We start from the raw sequence: 15757 nt of genomic DNA on the forward strand, positions 1-15757 counted from the left end.
GTGTGTGTGTGTGCATGCGTGCGTCTGTCCGTCCGTGAGAGAGAGAGAGAGAGAGAGAGAGAGAGAAAGAGTGTGTGTGCGTGTGCGTGTAAGAGAGACAAAGCATGGCACAGGAAGGCATGTGTAGATGCTACAATCAGTGGTCATTTTGTCTGTAGCTATATATTGTAGTGCAAGGAACTAGAGATGTGCTCTTCAGCCCTATGGTGCAAAAATGCTGCTGTAGCCTATAATCAACACAAGATCAGTACCACGCAGAGGAATTCTAGGGCGTATACCACTGATATCATTGTAACTGTCAACACCCAACATGAATGGTGTCAAGATGGTGTTTTGAGCAGGTAAGAAAGTGTTTCACCTTTGTGCTCTGACTTAAGCCCCAGGCACTATGACTGTGGATGTGATATCTAAAAAAGAACATTGCATCTTTAAATCTTGAAAAGGTGTCTGCACAAAATTGAAAGTTTGTTCCTTCTTTTTCAGTTCTAGGTCACAAGTGCTTATTTTTTACGTCCTGTTCATTTGAAGTATGGAGAGAAGAGGGTGACAAAGAGGAGAGAAAAAAACAAGCTGAAAACTTGTCAGTGGAATTAAACAGAGCACATTGACAGAAGGAAATCGTGGCATTCAATGTGAAAATTTGAGGGAAAAAGCTCCTGATTAGTCCTGTAAGACGTGCCAGTTGTGTTCGACTAGAGCTAGATTTTTTATCTCTTCTGAATGGTATAGATATATTTTAGGTCAACTGTTTTTGTTGAAATGTCTTATTATTTGTAGTGTTCATATACGTTAGTAGGCGGGTAATTCTTCATTTGAACATGGTTTACTTTGTTTTCACATAATTTGCCTTGTTGCTGCGCCATTACACAAATTGTCTTAGTTACAGTGTCTGTTCCATTGTGTTCTGTGGTATGTTTTAATCAACTCCATTAAATATTCAAAAGGGAATTCTGCTACAAGTTCAAGAGACTCTCTAAAAAGTTTTTTTTTTTGGTAATACATGCAGAAGCACTTGGTAAAATCATGTCCACAGCTCTGTTTACTTCTGAGTTGGATTCAGTGTGGAACAGCATTCATTAATTGATGCAGCACTCCTTATTAGAACAACTCTTATCTGTTCAGTTTCTCTCGTTAACCGATCTGTTTCCAGTTTCATTTGAAATGAGATGCTTTGATTTATTTAGAATGAAGACCGAAACCAAATGGCCGCGGTGAAAATGAGGAAAGCACAGGGTTCGAAATTAGCTAATTATCATCAATGGCACAACACTGTGGCTTTTGTCACTCACTGTGGCATGGAGGATGGTGGTTAAAGAACAGAATTCAGTAGTGTGATGACACACACACAACTTTGCAGATTTTATTAGATTCTTGGACACAAGGCTTCTATACGCAGGACTAAACTAATTGGATCAGCACAAACTCATCACATAAACATTTTGTCTCATTTTTACCCAATTTAAAAACCAAAATGCAACAAATGGCCTCAATGTTTTGTTAATTTTCCACTGCAAATATCAATCAAAGCTGAACGTTGAACGTTGACATCTGTGCCCCGTGGATTTGGGAGATTGGCTGCATATCCAGACATATATTTGTCATCATTTGATACAACAGAATATCTTTTAATCAATGGGGAGAGGTTCTTTCATTCTGAGCACACTTTTTAAATCAATAATTCTAAAGCCTTTGTGAGAATACGGAGGATGTGAGCTACATATTTTTGGGAAGAAACAAGAAACAAGGCTACACTGCGATTTAGGATCTCTTATTTAGGTCTGCCACTGATGATAAACTTATGGAGGTAAAACGTATTTCTCATCATCAACTAGTGAATCATTGAAGGTCACTTGGCAAGGTTCCATCTCCTCATAAATAAAACATTTTGTATATAATTCTCTTAATGTCACCCTGCACATGTCTCTCTTTCGCTGTGCTTCCCTTCACTCAATCTGATCCATTTTAACATGAGATTTTATCTTGTTTTGCTCATATCATGTTGTTTGCTTTCAACTGCTGTTTTCATTTTCAGTGGGGGTCCCAGTGTTGAGGATTTATTGTGGTCACTGCCTCAACTAGACTAAACTGAAGTCATATTTTGCAGAATATTGGTGTAGCTGTGTCCTCATACAGCGATATCCACATAGGCTTCCTCAGTATCCATGTATATTGAGAATAATTAACAGATGCGAACAACTGCTGTTAGTCCCATCCAAATTAGCACCCAGTGGCCTCCCCTATACGTCACCCCTAAAAAGACAAGACTTACAATTTTACCTTTTCTAAATGTTGTTCTATTTTTAGGAAATAGTAGGGTTGAACATAGTGTCAAATATGAATATGTCAGTGACTTTTATAGGGTCAGATGAGGTCAAATGAGTCATTATCAGTACATTGAAAATACGTTTCCTGTTGTCACAACTGAGTGAGAGAATTGAATTTGGTCTTGTGGTTGATAATGATGAAATGATTATTACACCATCTGTAAAACCCATCTATACAGAAACACTCTGAAACATTTCAGGACGGTGTCTTATTGTTTGTTTTGTATTTGTGTTCGTTAGCACATCCAGGGATGAATCGCAGACTACCGTTGTTCATCATCATCTCTGAAATAGTGTGTAAATTGTACATGTACCTACCTCAACTTGGTTTCTGAACAGAATACCCTCCTCTGACGTCATTCATACATGATACTGTACTGATCTTCTTACCAAGATCATACATGGAAATGTGAAACAAATTATATGGTGTTCAGTGTTTTGATGGTGGAGGGTATTCTGCTTACTACTGTAAGTGCATCAGACAGCAGACTGGAAAATGCACTTGTCAACAAACCCACTTATTGTTTAAGAGGAATTGATGGTTGTGACGATTTAAGCTGCTTAGATCTGTTTCGTTTGCCTTAAGAAAACATTTATGCTTTTGTCTTATTTCTTTCAATCTCATAAGGATTTGTTTTTGTGCACCATACCCCTGGTTGTGTGGTTATGATCATCAAAGTGGTCTCTAGGTTTATCAGAGTTCTCTGTTCAGGGCCCAATAGCATTGTGTTTCTATAAAGTTACTGTGCTTATACTATGATATAATTCTCCATGATGCAAGATAGACCTATTAAGCTCACAGTTTAAATGGGTACCCCTGACTTTTACCCCCAAATGTACATGTCCTTCTTGTAGCAGGTCATACTGAAGACAAAATAATAATAATAAAAAGGAACTACTATTATTTCCGGTCTGAGATTTGGATCCATTATTGGTGTTTGAGTTTTGTTCTGAGGTATACATCAACATTAGATACTAGTAATGTAGATGAATAGCAGTGATATACTGTATGATACTACTCCACCCCTATAGCCTATAGCACATTAGTACAAGCACAGTAACGAATGAACATAGGAATAATGGCATTCCATTTTGTTTGACTTCTAAAGCATAATGTACAGATGTCCTTAGTGTCTCAGTTGCAAATGGAGGATCACAATAGTAATTGAAAAACAAAACTATCTAACTGTAAATAAATGTATGCAAATGTATATGTTAAAAGAACATTCCTCTCGGAGTCCTGATTGTGAAGGGTGTCTGTTGACTAGAGGTCGCCACCGCAAGATGGCAGTTACATGATGTAATACAGATTCAAATAGTGTGGTGTATGTGATGTATTAAATGACAAAAATGCAAAAAACTAAAAAACTGTTCATTATTGGTCTTTAAGTAAGTTGCATTGTGTGATGAAAGTCTGAAGTGCTTAAAATGCATTAAATCAGATCAAAACAAATGTTATTGTAAATTGAAGATTTAAAACAGAACATGACATTTTTGTATATATTGGAATTTTGTAAATTTTTATTTGATTCTAATGCAACACAAAGTACCAAAATTAATTTAATAAAGTACACTGTGGTGATTTTGTCAGCCTCCACTTAGTTAATGTTAGCACAGGTTGTCACATTATGTGTATGCAACTCTAGAAGATAGGGATAGGCTATAATATGGTAATGTGTATTATACTATGGTTAATATATTTTCACTAGAGCCACTGGTTATACAGCATTCCACCAGCATTGCTATTGATATAATGCAGTGTTCGCAGAATGGGCAGAGACTGAAAAAAAGAACAGCACATTTATAGACATTTGAGTGCATTGAGTATGCAAAAGAGGTAGGTGTGGGGAAATACATTTTCCATGATGGCATACTAGATAATAGGTGCAATTTACCTCTTCATTCAGTATTGAAGAGGCTGTATCTCTGCATAATGAATGTGTTGTGTAGGATAGCAGTTATACACCAGCGGGGAACAGTTTAAGACAGGGTTCCTCAACTGCCCCCCCCCCCCCCCCCCCCACACACACAAGTTTTCTGAGCCCCCCAAAAAGACAAATGTTTATTTGTGGGTATAAAATAATGTAAAAACACCAGCAAATCAGCTCCAAGTGATTTTTATTTTGTAAATCTGTTCCAAAGTATTCCCATGCATAATAAAGAGATATAAAGTGCATTCAGAAAATATTCACACCCCTTGACTTTTTCCACATTTTGTGTTACAGCCTGAATTTAAAATTGATTCAATTGAGATTTTGTGTCACTGGCCTACACACAATACCCCATAATGTCAAAGTAGAAAGTAGACATTTTTACAAATTAATAAAAAATGAGAAGCTGAAATGTCTTGAGTCAATAAGTATTCAACACCTTTGTTATGGCAAGCTGAAATAAGTTTAGGAGTAAAAATGTGCTTAAGTCAGATAAGTTTCACGGACTCACTCTGTGCGCAGTAATAGTGTTAATTCTGTAAGGTCCCTTAGTCGAGCAGTGAGTGTCAAACAGATTCAACCACAAAAGACCAAGGAGGTTTTCCAATGCCTCGCAAAGAAGGTCAACTATTGGTAGATGGATAAAAACAAAAAAGCAGACATTGAATATTCCTTTGAGCATGGTGAAGTTATTATTTACCCTTCGGATGGTGTATCAATACACCCAGTCACTACAAAGATACAGGTGTCCTTCTTAACTCAGTTGCCTGAGAGGAAGGACATCGCTCATGGATGTCACCATGAGGCCAATGGTGACTTTCAAACAGTTAATGAGTTTAATGGCTGTGATAGGAGAAAACTGAGGATGGATCAACAACATTGTAGTTACTCCACAATACTAACCTAAATTAAAGTGAGAAGAAGGAAGTCTATAAAGAATATAAATATTCAAAAACATGCATCCTGTTTGCAATAAGGCACTTAAAACCTCAAAAGATGTGGCAAATCAATGTACTTTATGTCCTGAATACAAAGTGTTATGTTTGGAGATAATCCAACACAACACATGACTGAGTACCACTCTTCATATTTTCAAGCATGGCAGTGGTTGCATCATGTTATGGGTATACTTGTCATAGGCAAGGACTAGGGAGTATTTTAGGATAAGAACGGAATAGAGCTACGCACAGGGAAACTCCTATTGGAGTTTTCTAACAGACACTGGGAGACAAAATCACCTTTCAGCAGGACAATAACCTAAAACACAAGGCCAAATGTACACTGGAGTTGCTTACCAAGACGACATTGAATGTTCCTGAGTGGCCTAGTTACAGTTTTGACTTAAATCAGATAGTAAATCTATGGCAAGACTTGAAAATGGCTGTCTAGCAATGATCAGCAACCAACTTGACAGTGCTTGAAGAATGTTATGTGCAAATATTGTACAATCCAGGTGTGCAAAGCTCTTAGAGACTTACCCAGAAAGACTCACAGCTGTAATCGCTGCCAAAGGTGATTCTAACATGTATTGACTCAGGGGTGTGAATATTTATGTAAATGGTTATTTCTGTTTTTGATTTTCAATAAATTTGTTAAAATTACTAAAAACATGTTTTCACTTTGTCATTATGAGGTATTGTGTGTAGATGGCTGAGGCAAAAATTCTGACTGAATTCAGGCTGTAACACAAAATGTGGAACAAGTCAAGGGGTAGGAATACTTTCTAAAGGCACTGCATGTATTCGTATACAAATCTAAGCAAGATTTGAAATGATTATGTTTTGTCAAATATAATATCTGTTTGGGCTTCTTGTGGTCAATTTGCAGTCTACAAGTTATTTGAAATTATGTTCCGGCCCCTTGACCATCTGCTCAAGAAAAAAAATCAGCCCGCGGCTGAATCTAGTTGATGATCCCTGGTATAGGACATAAATATCTAACAGCAAGTCTTCTTCAATGTCTGACTAAAGGGCTCAGTAGGCTACAACATGTCATACAGTACAATACCTAGATAATACAATTACAGAAATTAAACAATAGCTAATAGTCCTCACCATTCCAGAGGATGACTGAGGCACTCACACACCTCCACAGACAAGATGTGCATCCCAAATGGCACCCTATAGGACTCCAGTCAAATGTAGGGCATTATAGGGAAGAGGGAGCCATTCAGGGTACAGACAATGGCTACATCAGCCAACCAGAGGCTAATAAGTTGAACAGGACATCGCACAGGACAGGCAGTGAGAGCTGTACAGGGGGCAAAGCCTAGACAGTACTGGACTGAGATAAGCTGTACAGTACTGTATGTGCTGTGGTGAGGATGCCAAGAATGTTCCATATCTCAGATCTCTTCAGGCTTGAGTTTAAGTTCAAGCATCTCTTAGACATTCTTTAAGCTTGTGTTGTGTATGTGTGTGTGATGAAGTTTGTCTGTGCCAAGAAATAACCCAAAAAAGCCATTGGAGAAATCCAATCATTCTTTATCAAAAATATTATTTAATTCTCACTATTGGATTGCCGTCATTGGGCAGCATTTTAAGTCAAGACAAGTTAGGTAAAAACAAATTATTGATCTGATTTATTTAAGTGTCATACACTGACCGGTGCCCAGCACACATGGCCTTACAATACGCTACTAAACACAGTACCATTTTCCTTGTACTGAAAACCAAAATAACATTTAACAAAGTATACACAATAACCATGGAAAGTACAGCTACCATCTAGCCACAATACAAAGTACATTTCCCCATTTCCTCCAGGAATTGTGAACAAACTGAGCAATCTCAAACATTCAAAACTCTGCTCGTCCTGTAAGCAGAATACTTCAGAGTTAGCACCAAAACATTTTAGTACAGAGAAATACATTTTAGTACAGAGAAATACACTAAACATGTTTTAGAATAGGATACACGTTACAGTGAACTTTTGCACATTAGATACATTTGATTCATAGGCCATAAATAATTACTTGATTAAAGTCGTATCGAAACGTTAAAACACTGAAAAACACTAGTGCAGAGAATGTACCCATGTTTATGGAAGAACAATGTAATAAAATATTTTTTTCAAAACCACTTCAAATATCTTGGTGTAGCTGTATGTTGCTCCATTTTCATTTTTTAAGTATACAAAGTATTTGTAATAACCGAAATGACTTGTAACACACAAAACTCATAATAAAATATATTTATTTTAACATTACAAATCATTTCTGTCCTGTTTCATAATGGACCTCAATAGATTTAAAAGGTGCATAGGCTACAACTACAGTACATACTCACATAATGTACACAATACATTTCTGGGGGAAATTACACAATTATTTAAATAAAATGTCAAACATTTTACCCAGGTGAAAGGAAATAAAGCTGCCCGGTCTTCATACCTATATTGCTTCTTATATAGCAATTGCTATATCGTTTCAATATTTGCAGTTATTAAGCAAAATAAAGGCCTCTTAAATAGAAATTGTTGGCAGTGGTGGAACTTAGAACAATGTGTGCAAATCAATTGTGGAATCAAAGTATATACATACTTTCACAAAAAACACTATAAAATTTCTTCAATATGCACATTTGACATTAATCAATTACGGTATATTATACCTTAACATTTTACCTTCGGTACATATTGTTTTGTGACAAACTGAGGGCAAAAAGCTCCTGAAGATACATTATTATTGTAGGTGTATAGGTGCAGGACCTTAATTTGATCAGCCTGTTGTAGGAGAACTTTCCTGCATCGCAGGGAACTTGTAGTGTATTTGAGGTTAAAAAGGCTTCTGAAGTTTGTAATTTCCATTTTGAAATGTCAAACCTGATTTTCCTTACAAAAAATGTATCAACCGCTACAAAAATGTCTATTAATTATAATCTACAGGATTATTTTCCTGCTATAGGAGACTGGCTCAAATGAAGATCCAAATCTGTAGTTAACCATTCAACTCATCACATGATCACATGATAATACTTTCAATATGTGACAGTTTGTCTTAAAAATATGTAACTGCTTCATATAACAAAACAAAAAAGGATATTCCCTATGGCTATTCAAAAGGTTATTTATCTTTATGCCTGCTGTGGAATCGCTCTAGTAGTGCTCGAAGGACATTCCCAGGAATAATTTGGTGTCTGTCAATGAGTGCTTGAACGGCTTGATTGGTCTGAAAATCAGAAAGAAAGATTAGGAAAATTCACTGACCCCATCTTTTCCAATCATTTGACTTTTGTGTGCTCTTCATTTCAGGCAGTAAGCAGCCATTGAATTACAGAAATGTGCCACAGTTGCATAATGTCTTACCTTTTCAGCTAACTCTGCTGCACTAATGTTAGGGTCATATGGGATGGGGTCACCTAAGTATGTACGAAACTTCACAGGAAAACCCCCATAGACAGGGGCCATCGGCACGCGGAACTTCTCATACGACCATCTGAAAAAGCCTGAGAAATATAACATTTTCAAGTTAATTTATGCTCTTCTGTGAAGTAAAAAAAAAAAATTGTCACACTGCAATTAAAATGAATAGTTAAGCATACTTAACCCGCCGAGAGATCGGAATCCTTCCCTGACGTTTTGAGTAAACATTGGAATTATTGGCTAAAAAAAAATGTAAAGACAATAAACATGTAAGAGGACTTCAGATAAAGTGATGCTCCTGTGTAAGAGGAAAGTGACATGCACTGTCTCCAAATGAGACCCTATTTCCTATAGGGCACCAGACCGCCATAGAGCTCTGGTTAAAAGTAGTCCACTGCATAGGGAATAGGGTCCCATTTCGGAACAAAGAGAGAAGGAGACAAAAAACAATATGTACCACTTTGGAATCGATAGCCACTTGTGCGAAGCCCTTTCTCTTCCCCCAGAGCAGTGGATAGGTCTCGTCACTGAGGAGCGCCTCCCTCACGCCTCCAGGTGAGATGCCCAGGAGGTGGCCACTTTTCAGTGCCTTCACACACTCTTCCTGGGGCCCATGGATCACACTAAACACCTCCAACAGCAGCTTGAACCCTACAGAGAAGAATACCAGGTCATGCTTTTACTGCCCAATTCTGCTCTTTTTCCCACTATTCAGATATTTCTCATCAGATCTCCGATTGGTCAAAAGACCAATTACTGAAAAAAGAGGAGAATTGGGCTGCCTGTGTAGACGCAGCCTTAGTATGTCATGTAGTAAGAATGGACTAAGGCAGCTGTAGGCTATATACTGTACACTTAATTGTCCAACTACATACAGAGGGCACATACACTGAATAAAACATCTCCACCTTTATAATTAGATACTGGGAAATGGATCTGTGAAGATCTTACCTGGAACTTTGAACAGAAAGTGATCAGCGACTGAGTGAACAATCCGTCCCTTCTGAATGATGACATTTGCCAGAAAGTAATAATAGTCGATGGGAATAGCCCCATGATAATAGACTATAAGAGCTGCTCCTTCATCTGGAATCTTCTCCATACCGTGGATTTCATATCCTGTCGAGGGAATATGGTAGCATCCACATTAATGTAGAAGCATTTAGAAACATATTAGATTCTTATTTACAATAAAAGTGACTCCAAAATGGCACAATACATTATTTACCATTAATTTCCATTTGGCACAAAATAATCTGAAACACAACCAAAACAAACAAACGCATCCAACAATTTTGTAGTCACAAGCTTGACAATCATTGCAAGTTAGGAATATGGGACCAAATACTAAACTTTTGACTACTTCAATAGACACGTAAGTGAATTTGTTGCAATACACAAAATAAATTGCTGTAATTTCTAAATGTTTCACCCGATATGGATGAAAATACCCTCATATTAAAGCTGACAGTCTGCACTTTACCCTCATAGTCATTGTATCATTTCAAATCCAAAGTGCCGGAGTACAGAGCCAAAACAAAACAGGTAACTGTCCCAATACTTTTGGAGCTCACTGTAAATATGGACACATGACTGATTGACAGGCAGGTGAGACTAGAGGTGTGAGAATACAGAGATGAGGAAAAAGAGTACAACTCTATACTTCTCTATTCCTAAACACTAACACACTCATCATGGCTTACATTGTGGCACTGCGGCACCTAGGGGCCCTGCCTGACAACCTTAGCCTCCCTCCCGGGCAGCAGATCTGCGACTCATGTTAAAGCTTCAAAGATGACAACATCTGTCATCATTAGCGGTGCAGGGGATGTAAATACCTTACCCTCAAATTAAAGCTGACAGTCTGCACTTTAACCTCAGTCATTGTATCATTTCAAATCCAAAGTGCTGGAGTACAGATCTAAAACAACACAATTGTCACTGTCCCAATACTTTTGGAGCTCACTGTATATGTATATAAATACCGTGCCATATGAACCCGTGGCCATCCCACAACGTTGCCAGAGTTTTCCTAGCACCATCCCACATGTTGTTGGAGTAGGCCTCCCTGAGCTGGTTCTTGTGTTTGTACACATGGAGGAAGAGGATGGAGAGGTAGAGGAGGATCACAATGAGGAAGGGCAGGATGAAAACAACGACCAGAGGGGTGAAAACCCAGGCCAGGTACTCCAGATAGCTCAGATAGTCTTCCAGGGGTCCTAGTCCTGACCATTCCTCAAATGCGTGAAAGATGCAGGCCACAAACTCGGCTCCATCTCTGAACATGCAGGACTCGTTCCCATTTGACATACTGCCACACAGTTAGCCTCTCCCAAAGGAAGCCAAGTCGAATAAGGATACCATCTGCCAATGGGCAGGCCTGGAGTACAGAATAGAGAGAAGAGGGCTAACAAGGTGATATTTCAGTACAGTCTAATACATTCATATTAATATTTATTCTGCAAAGACAGAGAGCAAACATTGTTTAAATGGGAATCGGATAGAAAAATAACTTTGCCATACAGTATCTATGAAAACTCAAGTATAAATGTTTTACACACCATGCTGATTCTCAAATAAACAAATCAGCATGCGTTTATAAACTGAGCAATCAAGTTAGCTAGATGAAGTGCAGCTACTTTAGAAGCAACACAAATTGCAAGTAATCAAATGGTTACATTTGTATCATCACTGAATGAAAATGTACATTTTTTAGGCGGCAGGTAGCATAACGGTTAGAGATTTGGGACAGTAACTGAAAGGTTGCTGAAGGTGAAAAATCTTTCAATGTGCTTTTGAGCAAGGCACTTAACCCTCATTTGCTCCAGGGGCGCCTTAATACTATGGCTGACCCTGTAACATAACACATTTCACTGCAACTATTTTTTTTCAACATTTTTACATTTTAGTCATTTAGCACTTATCCAGGATGACTTACAGTTACAACATTTTGGTAGATGTTTCACAAACCTTTTTTCTTCCAGTGTAAATAGTACTGAGGACAGATCATACCAGGCTCACATGAAACACCTGAAAGACAAAAGTAAAAGGGCAAGCAATTCACACAATCAGAGACGGAAGAGGAAACAAGACATCCCACCACCACATTTTTTCTATCTAGACCAAAGGCCAGCAGGTGGCGATATTGAGACGTTTCATCTTACCGTCCAAAGGGAATCCATGCAGTCGGCTATACGTGGACCGGTTCGTACATAAAACATTCTCTATTCGGGCTGCAAAAGCATACATTTCCTCCTTAACTGGATTTAATGGCGAGTAGGCGGGGGGGGGGGGGGGGGCTGGGGAACAGGGAAAATATGCGTACTACTTCCTGACATTAGGCACAGCGTACTTCCTGGAGTAGCTCAAACTGCGCATGTTGTCTACATCTTAAAGGTAGACTCAGTGAAGTTGTCACGAGCAGCACCGCAGATGAGCGAGATGAAAGACTTTGCTCTCACACAGTATCTGCGCATGTGCACGGATTCACTTCACGCTGTTCACAGCATGGTAGCCAGAGCACCAAAACAGTGGAGAAAGTGAGCCCCGAGCTTCAACGTAGAGCCCAGCAAAGGCATGAATTTTAGGCTCAAGCCCTACCCATGCACACAACGTTCAGACCCTACCCAGGCACGATTGCTTCTGCCAAATGTAAGGCCAGGCCCTGACCGAAACCCCACATCAGAAATAACTTGTTAGTAAACCCATTAGCTGCTCCTCTCTGTCTGTCACTCGCTCCCTGCGCACAGCTCGCTCTGCATGCGCTCCGCTGGTGGTTCTGAGTCTGTGAGTATCCATAGCAACAGCTCCACTTGGCTGCTCTGCTCAATGAAGAGACATGAGAGCACTTAGCTGTTAGCTACTTTGTCACTCTAAAATCTGACAAAACTTTTTTTTTTTCATAATCTCACCCGTCTTAAATTTTATGAGGTTGAGGCACCATGTTATGATCCTAGTCAAATATGACTGTAGTGCACAGTAGATCACAAGCAAATGGCTCAGCTTCAAAATGTTAGTGATCAATTTAGTGTTACCCGAGCCCGGCCCATACCCTAGTTATTGATGAAAAAACAGGCCTTAACCCCATGTGTAATATCGGGGCCCGTTGGGCTTGGGTTGGGTAGAATAGCTATTTCAACACGCTTAGTTGTTGCGGAAACTGACCCACTATAATGTTTACTTTCTGCATCTACGTCATATCGCTGACTCTACCTTTTAACCGACTTAATTTAGTTTCAAAGCGCTTGAGTCGTCGCATAGGAATTAATGGCGTCACGTGATCATATACAGTCATTTGTTCAGAGCAAGGGTAAAAAAAAAACAGACTGCTGCAACCTGATTGGCTGAACGCAATACGCCACATCCAGGACTAGCATTTAGCCACTCAAGCATAGTGGTGAAAAATGGTGTTTCATAAAGAAAGTATGCATATTTTCCCAGTTTTTTTATGCCTTCTCACTATTAAATGAAGTTAAGGAGGAAATCAACACCTTTGCAGCCTGAATGGTGAATGTTTTATGTACGGACCGGTCCACGGGGGATATGAGTGTAGCCGGTTGCATGGATTCCCTTTGGACTGTAATAATAACTCACGGCTTCTGGGCCACATCGATGCGGGCAGATAATTTTCGTAACGTTGTCAGCCAACCCTTTAATGAACTCATGCTGCCCCAGCTAGCAATGAGGAATTGGCCCAGAAGCGGCCCTCTTCCGGGGGACTGGAACTGATTGAATCGGCCCGGAATCAAAATGAACGACTGCCCAGAATATGCTGAGTATGAAGACATTTAATGATATTCAGTTGAAATTGTAATGTGGTGATGTAAGTGTTATAATGTTCCTTAGCTGGTTATGTGATCACTTTGCAAGTACAACGGGCCGTTTCTGTCTACAGGAATTCAGCCGACATTGCCGGCATCTTACCAGAACCCTCTCCCAACTCGGACGACGCTGGGCTAATTGCGTCACCTTATGGGTCTCCCGGTCGCAGCCGGCACGGGTCCCGAACAAGCATCTGTAGCATGCAGTTTGCACTGCGATGCAGTGTCTTAGACCGCTGCGCCACTCGGGAGGCTCCATCCAAAGTTTTTAACGCTTATCAATTGCCTTGCACAAAGTATCCAAATACTACACACTTCTTAAAGAATTTCATTTAAATGTTAATTGTATTTTTTGATCACAGAAACAATTATAAAATATGGAAAAATAAATAATGAAATGTTCATTATATAAAGCAGCCCGTGTAATCATCTGCCAGAGAGTAGCCACAATCAGCCCGAGTCCCAAGTAATATATACATTTGAGCCAGATAACTCTCACCAGAATCGGCACAAGCTCAATCCCCACATACTTGCCATAAGTAATACTGCCGAAGGCGGCCCAGGCTCGGGCCATATTACGTCAGCGGAGTCTGACTCTCAGCCGAGTGCGCCGACTCTCAGCCAGAATCGGCCCAGATCCACTGTGCTAGCTGGGGCGTCCAAAACATTTTTACATTACATTTTAGTCATTTAGCAGACGCTCTTATCCAGAGCGACTTACAGTAGTGAATGCATACATTTCATAAAATTTTTTAAATTGTATTATTATTATTTTTTCCGTACTGGTCCCCCGTGGGAATCGAACCCACAACCCAACTACCCAGGCTATTTGCATTGCCCCCTCCTCTTTTTACGCTGCTGCTACTCTGTTATTATCTATGCATAGTCACTTTAATAACTCTACCTACATGTACATATCACCTCAATTACCTCGACTAACCAGTGCCCCGCACATTGACTCATTACCAGTACCCCCTGTATATAATCTCGCTATTGTTATTTTACTGCTGCTCTATAACTACTTGTTACTTTTATTTCTTATTCGTATGTTTTTAACTGTATTGTTGGTTAAGGGCTTGTAAGTAAGCATTTCACTGTAATGTCTACACCTGTTGTATTCGGCGCATGTGACGAAAACATTAGATTTGAATATGAAACGTCTCCATATCGCCATCTGCTGGCCTTTGGGCTAGCAAAAAAACGACCCCTGCACAACTATGGGGCAAAAAAAGACGGGGTTGGCTTAGATTGTTGACATGTAAACTATATTTAGTCTCCAAATGTTTATTGAAAACAAACACATTTGCACAATGAGCACTTGTTGTATCTCAAATACATCGTTGGAGTTGTTGGTTAGCTAGCTATAGTCAATATTTTGCCATATTAGCATTGACATGAAAATCTGTCAAAACACCTAAAAACAAGACATGGTATCAGCAACAAGATAACACTTGGTGAAACGAGCCACTTACGATTCCCCACATGCCAGCTTCATGTCATTGTTACTAGCTATCTGACCATTCACAATAACGCACCGCTTCTGGGCCACATCGATGCGGGTGGATCATTTTCGTAACGTTGTCAGCCAACCCTTCTATGAACTCACGGGGGGGTGAGCTCCGAAAAAAGTTTGTAACGGTCAGCCAACTCGGAAACTCAGGCCTCTTTCTAGAACTCCGACTTTCCGATCACTGATGTCATGATTTGACCTCGTATTTTTCAGAGTTCCCATTTGTCTTGAAAGCACCATCAGCAGACCACCAGACCCAGCTGCTATCCATCATCAGAGCCACCCCGCTGGTTAAGCAGACCGAAACTGACACTTGTTCTCAATTGTAAATGGCATGAGTGAACTATTTTCATTTATCCTCCATATTTAACACAATGTGACTGTTGACTGAGCTAGTTACAGTGCTAACTACTGTCTGACACCTGAGTGCTAGATATCTAAGTAGCTACATCTTAAAATTAACTTTATAGGTAGACAGCCTAATAATGAAAAATCTGTTGATTATATCGGATCAGCATTTCCCTAGATTAGCTAGCTGATTTGCTAATTTACACAGCTAATACATTAGCAGGGCAGCTGGCGAGCTAGCTACTTCCTGAGACTAACTATAATAAATTACCTCAACTAGCCTTCACACGAGCAAAAGCTAAGAACATCCACTGCATAGACACCAATACTAGTGTTGTATAAATAACAATACAATATTGTTATGAAATCATTACATACATTTCGATCCCTTTGGTAGGTCGAGGAGAGGAAGATTCCTGATATTTTTTGTCCTTGTTTACCCGGTTCCTTATTCATGTGACA

At 39.4% G+C, this 15757-nt stretch overlaps 1 protein-coding gene and 1 long non-coding RNA gene across 5 annotated transcripts; one reads left to right on the forward strand and one right to left on the reverse strand.

The window, feature by feature from the left end:
- The first annotated feature begins 22 nt into the window (after positions 1–22).
- On the forward strand, positions 23–3903 carry LOC115169748 (uncharacterized). The gene is made up of 2 exons (XR_003870920.1): positions 23–341; positions 484–3903. It is a non-coding gene; the product is annotated as an uncharacterized LOC115169748 (long non-coding RNA).
- Positions 3904–6741: 2838 nt separating this feature from the next.
- On the reverse strand, positions 6742–15754 carry LOC115169750 (transmembrane protein 68). 4 transcript variants are annotated; one of them, XM_029725669.1, is made up of 8 exons: positions 14910–15658; positions 11588–11647; positions 10603–10997; positions 9569–9736; positions 9075–9268; positions 8797–8857; positions 8561–8700; positions 6742–8423 (listed from the first exon to the last, which is right to left on the reverse strand). In XM_029725669.1, the coding sequence occupies exons 3-8, from the start codon at positions 10925–10927 to the stop codon at positions 8319–8321; spliced, it is 993 nt and encodes a 330-aa protein (XP_029581529.1). In that variant the 5' UTR covers positions 10928–10997; positions 11588–11647; positions 14910–15658; the 3' UTR covers positions 6742–8318. The 4 variants fall into 4 exon arrangements, 3 of the variants coding, with proteins under 3 accessions (XP_029581529.1, XP_029581528.1, XP_029581527.1); XM_029725668.1 differs by lacking the exon at positions 14910–15658 and adding an exon at positions 13211–13965; XM_029725667.1 differs by lacking the exon at positions 14910–15658 and adding an exon at positions 15674–15754 and having other exon boundaries at positions 6814–8423.
- Between the last annotated feature and the right edge of the window lie 3 nt (positions 15755–15757).

Source organism: Salmo trutta, chromosome 31, assembly GCF_901001165.1.
Source record: "Salmo trutta chromosome 31, fSalTru1.1, whole genome shotgun sequence".
NCBI lineage: Eukaryota > Metazoa > Chordata > Actinopteri > Salmoniformes > Salmonidae > Salmo > Salmo trutta.

Bases quoted from the DNA above. Each gene is read 5' to 3' on its own strand.
- LOC115169750 (XM_029725669.1), bottom strand. From the start codon at position 10,927: ATGTCAAATGGGAACGAGTCCTGCATGTTCAGAGATGGAGCCGAGTTT. The intron at 9,737-10,602 runs GTATTTATATAC...TTCCCTCGACAG, and splicing joins CCACGGGTTCATATGGCACG to GATATGAAATCCACGGTATG. The intron at 8,701-8,796 runs GTATGCTTAACT...TATATTTCTCAG, and splicing joins CCGATCTCTCGGCGGGTTAA to GCTTTTTCAGATGGTCGTAT.